The sequence below is a fragment of the Salvelinus alpinus genome, chromosome 5, assembly GCF_045679555.1.
Source record: "Salvelinus alpinus chromosome 5, SLU_Salpinus.1, whole genome shotgun sequence".
Taxonomy (NCBI): Eukaryota; Metazoa; Chordata; class Actinopteri; order Salmoniformes; family Salmonidae; genus Salvelinus; species Salvelinus alpinus.
In genome coordinates, this window is record NC_092090.1 from 62,909,569 (window position 1) to 62,922,276 (window position 12,708).

Here is a 12,708-nt window from a genome sequence, read left to right on the forward strand (position 1 = left end):
CCATGGTGTTTATTATTTTTGTCTTTTTAGCGACTAGCGGCTTTGTTATGATAAAGCTCCTTCTGGATTCTGATAGAAAATAAGCATATACAGCCATGGGAATCCAATTAAGTTGGGAGACTATTGACTAATGGAAAACTGGAGAAGACAGAACTTTCTCTGCAATGCAAAACACCACTCCCACCCTTCTATGGTGTGCCAGCTACTTATATTCCAATTCTACATGTTATGTCAAACATCTCCAAAACGGTGTCGTGCACATGTATCAACTCTACCACATACCTTTACACTAAAACACTGTTGACATGTAGATATGAGAAGAGCCACTGAGTTTGGCTTCATCTATTATAAACAAAAGCTAGTATAAACAAAAGCTAGATACATTTCCTATTACATGGACTTCTAAACGTTATGTTCAGTGAATGGAAGAGGCCATACACATTGTGGCTTTGAGATGCTCTCCAAGTGGCCGTGCAGGAAAACCTCATGGACATCTGATCTGGCAAACTGACAGTGTCACCTGGCAGCTATAGAGGATCTGTGGGATTGGGCTCTTTGAAAGTAAGCAGTGTAATGATGTTTGGTTAACCACAAGTATCACTGTCTGTATACCAGCCCTAGGGAAACCATTTGAATGTATATTCAAACACATCAGTGATTTGCAGTTACTGTATTGAAACCAATTACTATAACAGTTAGTCCCATGTCATTTTCACATTTTATCCAGTAGTTTGAGTTATGGGAAATATATTTATTTTTAGAACTGCTAAATATCTATTCAAACATGCTTTTCCCCCCTCCCTCATGCCTCTTTTGTCAAAATCACAATACTGTGACTAAAGAATCCTAAACCTTTTCTGCCTGATGCACTTTGAAGAATAAACAAGTGAATTATTCAGGGCTCTATGCTGAGCTCTTTCTACAAGGTGCACCTTAATTGGAAAATGTAGGCGCACATTAAGAAATCTACGAGTATAATGAAGAACATTTTAGATATTAAAGCTAGAATTGTACATTTTTCTAGGCGCACTGGTGCTCCTGAATTAATATTCCTAGGGCACAGCAAAATAGAGCCCTATTATTTCAGATTATTTGAATTGTAAACTACATTTATATCAGTAGGTCTCAAATGCTTTACATTGTGAGGAACGTAACCCCATCCATCCCCCAACATGTACCACCCGCTTGGAAGATGGCATGGCAGAAGGGTATTTTCCTTTCTTTTCAATTGATATAAACCTACTCTCTATTATTTCAGATTATTTTTCAGATCCTCAAGAAACAAACATGAAGAAATGTGTCCCTCTACTGGTTGCAGGAAAAACCTTCCTTCAAACAAGTTTCAGTGATAAAACTGAAACTAAAAATCCCAACCACAGCAGGTTGGTGGCACGTTTATTGGGGAGAACGGACTCGTGGTAATGGCTGGAGCAGAATCAGTGGAACGCTTTCAAAATACATCAAACACGTGGTTTCCAGGTGTTTTGATGCCATTCCATTTGCTTGATCCGGCCATTATTATGAGCCGTTCTCCCCTCAGCAGCTTCCATTGATCCCAACACTTAATGGTTGCTGCTAGGGTTCTTGTCAGAGTTAACGGTTCAACATTTTGATCTTCATTGTATAACCTAAAACTGACCAAAGAAGAGGATGAGAGGCCATCAAGTTGTTTTATGATGAATTTATTTCAAACTCAGCCTAGGAAGAGCTAGAGGCAGCCACTGCTGCCCTCTTAGGCTTAGGGACAGTTCCCTCACGGAATCCATTCCTGGAAAAGACAAGAGAAAACACATTTAATTAACAAGGAAGGAGGACAATGAATTGTAAATTACATTTATATCAGTAGGTCTCAAATGCTTTACATTGTGAGGAACGTAACCCCATCCATCCCCCAACATGTACCACCCGCTTGGAAGATGGCATGGCAGAAGGGTATTTGGGTATTTTCCTTTCTTTTCAATTGATATAAGCCTACTCTGCATCTTAAAAATCTTTTGGATGTGTTATAAAGCGGTGTCCAACTTCAGTGTCATCCGGATCAAAATAACTTCTGTATGGGTTAACACTATGACCAATGTGATGTGTGGTATGACGTCCCTCCATTGTTACATGGCCTCCCACTTGTCTTTATCTTTCTTGTTTCTGTTAGCTTTAATGCCCTTAATTGGGTATATATTGCCCGTTTCAGTGTTGTCTATAAGTCTACTAGAAATGAATCTAACATCACGCCTTAGAGCTGAGTATGTGATACGAGACGGGTCTTTCGCGAGCAACTTACGTAGCAACAATATCTGTTCGTGCCAGGTAACATTCAAGAAAGAACAGTGAAATAAGCCTTCCAACTTTGCAATATCAAAAGTCTCCAGTGATCATGTGATGTCAACAAGCATTCAAGTCTCTCACTAGCATGGCCTTGTCAAATCATGCCAGCCTAGTCACAATTTTATTGCAGAAAAACACATTTGACAAGTAGTTTACCTAACAGTCATTAACTAAACAAACAAATAAAACTAACACCACCTACCTCATGGTATATCAAATAAACCCTAATACTATCTCAACATCAACAAAACTGAGGGTTCAACCCGGCACTGAAATGTATCTGTGTAGACCACAACCAAATCCATCAAGGCAAACCTAGCTAGTGAAATCACACCTGTTACATTACATAGGGCCTACTGTAAGGACATACACAGTCTCAAGTGACTCGGCAGGTCAGAAAAGGGGGGCAAATCAGGTGCTTCTCTGTACAGCCAAAACGTTTAATCCAGTCTCACATTCAACAGACAAAAATGCAAGCAAACAATGGAGAAATTGAGGTACATAATCATGCCTAAAGAACAGCTCGTCTTTGAATTCCGTGGGAAACATTGCCGTCTGTCTGCATCTGATGTACATATGCAAACCACCCTTGAAATTCATTGCAAGAAGGATGTTGGACTCACCGGAATCTGCGGTAGACGACCCTCAGGTGTCTGATACGGCCAGTTCCGGTAGTGTTGCGTCGCTTGGCCTTGGCACTCCAGTTATCTGCACGGGTAAAATGATGAGCGTGTTAGAATCAATGAAGAGCAAAACTGCAGCTTGTCTAAACCCCGCGTGTGCGGACATCTTTAATTGTCAGCTATCTTTTCTTTTTGACATAACGTTATGCATCACCGAAAACACCTGACATGACCTGCGGCATACATCCATCCATCTAGCCTCACTGATGAGTCCCCATTGGTCACACCGATGGATGCGCTGATTGATAATAACAATAACAATAACAACTAGCTAACCAGCTGCCAGACATTCAAGAACAGCATGAGCCACTCACACTTTCTCTTGCGCTTTTCGGGGTAGCCACACTTTCCGCAGGAGGACTTCTGGAGGTGGTATGCCTTGGAGCCGCACCGACGACACAGGGCGTGCGTCTTGTTGCGACGTTTACCAAATGACGACGTTCCCTTCGTCTGGGAAACATAAAATATGTATGATAAGTAATAACAATTGGACAGTATAGTTCATTCCAAACACAGCATGACATACAACTGCATGTCACATAGCTATGTCAGTTGGCTGGCTAACATGATGCTAGTGAAAACCAGTGAAACCTAGGTACGGCTTTTGCTTTTTTTTTACATGATGAAAAAAAGGACATACTAATGAATGCCGTCTTTAAAATTGTTTATTTTACGGGGGCCAAAAATAATGTTTTGCTTTCATTTTGCGAATGATTTGGAAACTAGTTAACGTTACAGTTCATTCATCGGGTTGATAACTACTGATTATGAAACTGAACCCGTGAAATGCTGGGGTCTGTGACACTTCATTGCTTTCATCTTCACAGCAATAATGCAGATGAGAAGGGAGAAAATGCATTAAAGCAGATGATTTGAGATTTTCAGTGTAATCTTGGTCCACTCTTACCATCTTCTTGTCGAAGTTCACACGATAGAGACCGGAACAAGGTTTTGTGTTGCACTAAATTCAGTCCGTACCGGTATGCTGTAGCAATACAAGAGCTGCCAATAATGTGTTCCTTTCACTAGCACGGAACGTAACTAATTGATGTTGGTCGTTGAAATTTAAATACAAAATACTGTAATACAACATGTATTGTATATTATAATTTTTATTTTCAGATAATGTTATCCCATCATGCCAGATGCTAATTTTGCCTCGAGAGACAGGAACAACAGCGAATACTAGCGGTCTGTTGAGGCTACTGCCAACTTTGAGTCCAGAAAATCTGAAATAATTTTCATCTCCCTTGTTCACGTGCTTACTACTTGTTTCTCTTTATGGATATTTCTCTGGACTTTCATCATGACTACGTGAAGTTGATGGAGCGATTTAGGAGGTACTTAAAAAAAAATGTTATCCTATATAGTCACCAGGGAGTCATCATAAATTATATCCATTGACTGAAAGAATATAACGTAAATGCCTTTAGTTCTGCTGTCGTATCCCATCACAGCACAAAATATAAACATGTTTAATTCCATTGTTTGTAAACAAAGTAATTGTAAATACTGTATTGCCTCAAAACATTTAAACTACAATTTGTATATGATGTATGTAAAGAACTTGCATGCATAGCTCTGTCAATGAATTTGAGTGGTTACATTTCTCCAGCTCCATCTCTCAGCGGTTTTTCAAAATAGTGGCAGGTTGTCTGATTTGTTAATGTTTGAACCACACATCTCCTCTTTGAGTTGTAGAACCCTCATCAGCTTCTAATGTAGGTTAGAACGGTCGTGTTCTCGATTTTCACAGGGGCTTTCTCAACTGATCAGGTGACAACCCAGCTGTGGTAGTAATTTTTTATGAGCTCAGTGGCTGTTGCTGTTTCAGATGGGGAACTACAGCAGGAGAGGGCTGCCCGAACCACCTCAAGCCACCCTGCAGTCTGCTCTACCCAGGAGTCTGTACGGCTCTGGCCCCATCCTGCTGTCACCGGCTGGTCACTACGGTGGCACTACAGGTCAGTTTAATCGTGTTTCACCGGTACACACTGGAATCAGTTACAGTTACAAGGTAGTAAATAAATTAAAGATGTCCCCGAAAAAGAAAAAAAAAACAATGCCAAGGGCAGTGGTGGAACCGAAGAGGTGGATGACGAGAGCTCAGAGGATCAGGAGCCAGAGCCCAAGACGAAGCGTAAGAGGGTCACTGGCACAGAGGATGCTGGAGCTGGCAGGGGGAAGAGGAAGAAATCAAAAGCTCCAGAAGAAGGGTACCACTCTGACACCTCTGAGCCTGATGTAAAAAGCAGCAAGAAAAAGGGGGAGAACAAAGAAAAATAAGAAGAAAGCTAAGAAGGACAGCGAGGAGGAGTATGAGGTGAGAAGCAGTGAGTCTAAGAGTACAGATGATGAAGATCATAGTGATACCATCAATAACAAGAAAAAGAGAGCAGAGAGGCTCCCTGGTGTGATTGAGGCCACCAGTAAGGGAACCAAGAAGAATAAAGACCACCAGGAGAAAGACATGGGGTCAAAGGACAAAAAATCTAAAGACGACGACAAAAAATCAAAAAAAGACAAGAAAGAGGGCGAACAACCTCGCGAACAGGGGGATGAAGAAGGGGATGGCAAAAAGAAGAAGAAAAAGGCCAAGAAAGGCTCAGGGGGGGACAGTGATGAGGACACCAAAAAGGTGAAAGGCAAAAAAAAGAAGCTGGTTGAGAACTACGTGGAGATCTATGAGAATGAACTACGAAACTATGAGCCAGATTCCATGGAGAACTATGAGGATGAGTACCACAAGAAGAAAGGTATGACACATTATATTGTACATTGTACTGTGTAACTAGAATGTGACACACAGATCAGGAACAGAAGCAGGTCACAGCATCAAACATAACGGTAATAAATGGGCACAAACAATAAATGGAAGAACATACAAAATACAGACCTCATAGTATTATTGGCTGGCTAGCTTCAAGCATGATTGCCAGAAATATAATAGGTCTACTACACAGAAAATATTTGCGTCCTTAACTATTTCTCAATGCTTGAGCTCCCCCCTTTATAGGTTGACTGCATTTGATTAATACAATGGCTGTATCGTTGCTGGTTCCTGGTGTAATAGCTTCATTGTTGACCTTAATTTTCTGGGTAATACAACACTTAAAGTATTCACAGGTATGAGGTAGGCCTATGTCTGCATCTCAAATGTAACATGACACCTATCAATAACAATGGCTTGTTTAACTTAATGAAAAGGACCCGACAATGTTATTACATTTTTTGGGTGTCTACCTAGAATTCTTACAACTAGTTGTAGACTTTCTTTATTTTTCATTCTACAGTACTGTTTTAGTCACTCACTCACACACACACACACACACACACACACACACACACACACACACACACACACACACACACACACACACACACACACACACACACACACACACACACACACACACACACACACACACACACACACACACACACACACTATATCTCATTCTCGGTCTGTCTGTGTTTTGTCTGTCTGTCTGTGCCTCTAACTTTGCCATATCATACACCCCTGCAGTGTATGAGGTGGTGACCATCACTGGAGATGAGAGGGGGGCGGGCACCGATGCCAACGTGTTTATCACTCTCTTCGGGGAATATGGCATCACTCCGAAGGTGCACCTGGCTAGCAAGTGAGTCCCCTTTGTGGACTGTCTTAGATATTATATAAAATTAAATTTTTGAATAAATAAAAGTAGTCAATTATCAGTTTGTATTTTAATCTAATTAACATTGATGTTGTTAGCTTAACTGAGACAACATGAAAAGCTCTACAGAAATCTGAACTGTAATCTAATTAGAGCCAATCCTCTCATTACACTGACATACATTAAATTGCAAAACAAATATTGATTGTTTCTGTTGGTTTGAGGTTTAACACTTGTTCTTTATCCTTTTATATCCAATTTCACAGCACGGAAAAGAGGTATTTCAGGGGTAATCTTTTACTATTGGGTCACATTTTATCCTGTATTTTTGTTTGTTGAAAATACATAATTAGTATTTTGAGCAGAACTGTCATCTGGGGTACATAAGAGAAAAAAAATGTATCTCTCTCGGACAAGGTGACTTTTATCAATATATTCGGCTCCATTTATTCTCATATTTGAAAATGCTAATTAGCATCAAAGTAGACATCATGAAAGACTACAAATCCCTGCACGTCATCTCTAGTTGAAACCCTTGCTAAACAGGTATTGTGTCAATTTAAAACTTGAATAAGTCAGTTCACAGAATTGTCAATTTAAAGAAATGCAGCCAATTTATTCACTACTAAATTTAGCTAACATTAGATAGTTAATCCAGAGATTCTTACTTTTGCCTCAATTCGGCGGTCTCGTCTAGATCACCATGGTATTTGTAGTTCTTAATGATAGCCACATTAGCAGCTAATTCACATTTCATTTTTGGGGGGTAAATACACTACCGGTCAAAAGTTTTAGAACACTTACTCATTCAAGGGATTTTCTTTATTTTATACATTTTATACATTGTAGAATAATAGTGAAGACATAAAAACTATGAAATAACACATATAGAATCATGTAGTAACAAAAAAAGTGTTTAACAAATCAAAATGTATTTTACATTTGAGATTCTTCAAATAGTCACCCTTTGCCTTGATGACAGCTTTGCACACTCTTGGCAGTCTCTCAACCAGCTTCACCTAGAATGCTTTTCTAACAGTCCTGATGGAGTTCCCACATATGCTGAGCACTTGTTGGTTGCTTTTCCTTCACTCTGCGGTTAGACTCATCAAAAAAACATCTCAATTTGGTTGAGGTCAGGGGTTTGTGGAGGTCATCTGATGCAGCACACCATTTCTCTCCTTCTTGGTCAAATAGCCCTTATACAGCCTGGAGGTGTGTTGGGTCATTGTCCTGTTGAAAAACAAATGATAGTCCCACTAAGCCCAAACCAGATGGGATGGCGTATCGCTGCAGAATGCTGTGGTAGCCATGCTTGTTAAGTGTGCCCTGAATTCTAAATAAATCACAGACAGTGTCACCAGAAAAGCACGATCACACCATAATACCTCCTCCATGCTTCACGGTAGGAACTACACATGCAGAGATCATCCGTTCACCCATACTGCGTCTCACAAAGACACTACGGTTGGAACCAAAAATCTCCAATTTGGACTCCAGACCAAATGACAGATTTCCACCGGTCTAATGTTCATTGCTTGTGTTTCTTGTTTCTTGTTTCTTGGCTCTCTTTTTCTTATTGGTGTCCTTTAGTAGTGGTTTCTTTTCAGCAATTCGACCACACAGTATCCTCTGAACAGTTGATGTTGAGATGTGTCTGTTACTTGAACTCTGTGAAGAATTTATTTGGGCTGCAATTTCTGAGGCTGGTAATTCTAATGAACGTATCCTCTGCAGCAGAGGTAACTCTGGGTCTTCTATTCCTGTGGCGGTCCTCGTGAGAGCCAGTTTCCTCATGGTTTTTGCGACTGCACTTGTAGAAACGGTCAAAGTTCTTGACATTTTCCGTATTGACTTCATGTCTTAAAGTAATGATGGACTGTCATTTCTCTTTGCTTATTTGAGCTGTTCTTGTCATAATATGGACTTGGTCTTTTACCAAATAGGGCTATCTTCTGTATACCCCCTACCTTGTCACAACACAACTGATTGGTTCAAACACATTAAGAACGAAAGAAATTCCACAAATTAACTTTTAAGAAGGCACACCTGTTAATTGAAATGCATTCTAGATGACTACCTCATGAATCTGGTTGAGATAATTCCAAGAGTGTACAATGTTGTCATCAAGGCAAAGGGTGGCTATTTAAAGAATCTCAAATCTCAAATATATTTTGATTTGTTTAACACTTTTTTGATTACCACATGATTCCATATGTGTCATTTCATAGTTTGGATGTCTTCACTATTATTCTCTAATGTAGAAAATAGTCCAAATAAAGGAAAACCCTTGAATGAGTAGGTGTTCTTAAACTTTTGACCAGTAGTGTATATTGATAAAGGTCACCTCGTCCTAGAGAGATTTACACGGTTTTCAAAATGCCACACCAGGGTAAGCCTACATGAAACACAGGCCTTATTTTAAATGTTTAAGAGTTTATAAAATAAAATAATTGTATTATTAATAAAAATAATACAATTATGTTAAGTGTTTATAAAATTAATGGTGGAAAAACTATTGGAACCCTTTCCTTATTTGACTGCTAGGTTTTATGGGTATTATGAATCATACTGTGGTATTCTATGGCTCATACTTATTGAAGAGATTTGGTTTGAACGGCAAATCATTTCTATAAGGTAAATGCAATGAAAACATAGTAAGACAAGTGTGTTTGGTAATATGATTAGTGTTTCTCCTGCTTATGTTGCAGTAGTGTTTTTAGTGTTTAGTGTTTTTGTTGGGTGTGAAAATTCAATATTTTGGAATATAAATAGAATTTCACCCGATTGTGTGTCTAAATTGCATTATTCTCAAAGTTTGCTTCAAAGGATGCTTTCTTGATGACATGCCTGTTTTTGTTCAAGAATAATTCTCTACTACCTTAATTGCAGTTGAAGCATTATGCATAAGACCTTAAAATACAGCGAGGAGTTGGGAAGTTCTTTATGAATTTTCTGTGTAGTCTCATACCTTTTATCCTACTTGTCTTCCCATTTCAGGAGTAGAACAGCCTTTGAGAAGAACAAAACAGACGTCTTTAGGATCAAAACTCATAACGTTGGGCCTTTGAAGAAGATACGGTATGACAGCTCCTCTGCCTTTACAGAAGACTGGATATGTGTGTAGATGTACATTTTCCACACTATTGTAGAGCAGTGGTTCGAAATGTTACATTTTATGTGACCCACCAAGTTGGCAAAGACAATATTTCTAGCCAAAACCCTGACTTAGGTTGCAACTTAATAGAGACTTGCTATCACCCACCATTTGGGAAACTGCACTAGAGACCTGTAGTACTTTTACCTTTCCTTCAGGATTTAGTATGATTTGGTACAGTATATATAGTGTACAAAACATTAGGAACACTTTCCAAATATTGACTTGCACCCCCTTTTGCACTCAGAACAGCCTCAGTTCGTCGGGGCATGGACTTTACAAGGTGTTGAAAGCGTTCCACATGTTGGGTCAAGTTGGCTGGATGTCCTTTGGGTGGTGGACCATTCATGATACACACGAGAAACTGTTGAGCGTGAAAAACCCAGCAGCGTTGCAATTCTTGACACACTCAAACCGGTGCACTTGGCACCTAATGCCATACCCCATTCAAAGGCACTTCAATCTTTTGTCCTGGCCATTTTCCCTCTGAATGGCACACATACACAATCCATGTCTCAATTGTCTCAAGGCTCTCTTTAACCTGTCTCCTCCCCTTCATCTACATGGATTGAAGTGGATTTAACAAGTGACATCAATAAGGGATCAAAGCTTTCACCTGGATTCACCTGGTCAGTCTATGTCATGGAAAGAGCAGGTGTTCTTAATGTATTGTACACTCAGTGTATATGTTTCATTGATTCATTGATTGACTGATTGATTGATATGTCTCCTGTAGGATAGAGCATGATAACACAGGTTTGAATGCCAGCTGGTTCTTGGACAGAGTGGTGGTGACAGATATTACCAGACCTCACATGAGGTTCTACTTCACCTGTAATAACTGGCTCAGTAAGGTGGAGGGGGACAACCTGTTTGTCAGGGACCTGCTGGGCAGTCTCGACCCCATGGACTTGCCCAAATGTAGGTATCATGTCCGCCATCTTGGATTTGATTGTGTTGGATGCAACCTGTGGAAGGTCCTTGGCTGAGATTTTGGCATAATACATGTAAAACCAGTTACAATCTGATTTAGTTGTATTATGGTTCATCAAAAGTGTGTTTTTCTCTGGTAGATAATAAGTATGTAGTGAGCGTGTTCACAGCAGATGTAAAAGGCAGTGGAACAGACGCTGATGTCTTCATTAACATCTTTGGAGAGTTTGGTGACACCGGTGAGTTTCATTCCAGACAATAGGTCATTTTAATGGTTAGTTATGAGTGATTGAGAAACTAAAATGTGATATCTTGTAGGTTACTGATTTACAGTTTAGGATTCGGGCCCATAGTACTCAAACATGCTCTGTGTGTTACGTCTGACCCTTTTCAAAGGTGAGAGGCGGTTGGACAATAAGAAGGATAACTTTGAGAAAGGCACGGAGGACAAGTTCACTTTAGAAGCTCCCCACCTCGGCAGAATTAGGAAGATTACCCTGGGTCACAACAACAAAGGCTCTTCCGCTGGATGGTTTGTGGACAAGGTACAGTACAGTTAAAGCAAGACTATGCTATGGCTATATTAACAGTTTTAATCTGGAGGCTCATTAGGATATAAACTCATAAAATGAAGGAACCAATGTTGCCAGCAGACCTGGGTTCAAATACTATTTCAGGTATTTTAACAACTTTTCAATACATTGCAAAACAAGTATTCAGATAACCTTTATTTGAAGAAAAAAAACAAGTAGTTGAATATTGGAATGTATTTGGAAATACACATGGGAAAAATACACTAACTCAAATACACTCCCATGCATTTAACCCGGGTAGTTTTTAATACAATTTGGTCAACTATTTGGTTTTTAAAAATAACCATTCAAATACTCAACTAAAATACTTGTTTTGGGTTGTGTATTTAAAAATACTCAAATACCAGTATCACTGGGGAAGCCAAGCCAGGGGAAAAAAGCCATATTGCAACCTATGTGTTGTGATAATTGCGTTGTTTGCTCTATAAACTATTAGTTGATATGCCTTGCGACCATGATATATGCCTAAGGCCAAGACAATAAGACACAGTGGCAGGATAAATTCAACCACACCTTTGTTTTATCACAAAGCCGGAGAGCAACCACTGTCCGGTGAAGTCCACAAAGCATATTGCACGTAACAAACAGTCACATGACCTACAGCATGGTCAAGAAAGTTAATGTTTCCGACATTTTCAGACTACTAAGCAACTATTGATTTAGAACCAAGGAGAGTTATTGTAAGTCGCAAAGTTAAACAGGAGCTGCCTCCACTATTCCAGCACCATTTCAACTTCAACATTTCAACATCATCAAATCACCTATTCTTAGTCTAACAGTGACAACTAAAAGATACCAAAAAACTATTTAGTCCAATCAACGTAAGCTAAATATGATTTGGCTGTCCATGGTTCTGATTTGTGTATGTGTGTGTGTGTGTGTGTGTGTGTGTGTTCCTGCAAGTAGAAAAATCATGTTGACTCACCCTGCTTGTAGAGAAACGCCAATGCCATCCTCCTCTCTTTCATGTTGAAGAAACAGTCTATGACTGTCATATAGTACATGCTTTTATTTACTACCTGGCTAAAATGCTTGCTCGCTAGCCTAACTTCCTTCCATGGGCAACGTTAGCTAGTTAACATTAACCTTCTACATCTAGCTACATAGTGAACTTCCATCCTCTCAGTTCAGGGGCACAATTCATTTTATGGTTGAATCAGAATCACCATTATAATCATTCACAAGTATGGAGAATTAATTAAAACCACAAGTTCAAATCCCTATCTCCATCCATGGCTAATTTAGGAAAGGGGCAATTTTAGCTAGCTAGCTGGCTAGCCACCGAAGAACAACAACACAACGAGATGCAACAATTCAAATTGATTCTAGGAGTGAAGCCAAATCCAAACTGGCTACCCATGACA

The 12,708-nt window shown here is 39.6% G+C and overlaps 2 protein-coding genes across 2 annotated transcripts in view; one reads left to right on the forward strand and one right to left on the reverse strand.

Annotated features, from left to right (window-relative positions):
* Positions 1–1,666: 1,666 nt before the first annotated feature.
* Positions 1,667–4,185, reverse strand: LOC139576494 (large ribosomal subunit protein eL37). Its single transcript, XM_071402657.1, has 4 exons — positions 3,913–4,185; positions 3,320–3,455; positions 2,946–3,030; positions 1,667–1,768 (listed from the first exon to the last, which is right to left on the reverse strand). The coding sequence occupies exons 1-4, from the start codon at positions 3,913–3,915 to the stop codon at positions 1,699–1,701; spliced, it is 294 nt and encodes a 97-aa protein (XP_071258758.1). The 5' UTR covers positions 3,916–4,185; the 3' UTR covers positions 1,667–1,698.
* The window catches only part of LOC139576495 (lipoxygenase homology domain-containing protein 1-like), a 47,407-nt gene continuing 38,856 nt past the window's right edge, over positions 4,158–12,708 (forward strand). The window contains exons 1-6 of the mRNA XM_071402659.1: positions 4,158–5,761; positions 6,532–6,646; positions 9,662–9,742; positions 10,555–10,739; positions 10,892–10,990; positions 11,148–11,296. Of these exons, the coding sequence (XP_071258760.1) occupies positions 5,476–5,761; positions 6,532–6,646; positions 9,662–9,742; positions 10,555–10,739; positions 10,892–10,990; positions 11,148–11,296 (915 nt within the window). The 5' untranslated portion in view covers positions 4,158–5,475. The remainder of the gene's footprint in view (positions 5,762–6,531; positions 6,647–9,661; positions 9,743–10,554; positions 10,740–10,891; positions 10,991–11,147; positions 11,297–12,708) is intronic.

Bases quoted from the DNA above. Each gene is read 5' to 3' on its own strand.
- LOC139576494 (XM_071402657.1), bottom strand. The intron at 3,031-3,319 runs GTGAGTGGCTCA...TTACCCGTGCAG, and splicing joins CGAAAAGCGCAAGAGAAAGT to ATAACTGGAGTGCCAAGGCC. The intron at 1,769-2,945 runs GTGAGTCCAACA...TGTCTTTTCCAG, and splicing joins GTCGTCTACCGCAGATTCCG to GAATGGATTCCGTGAGGGAA.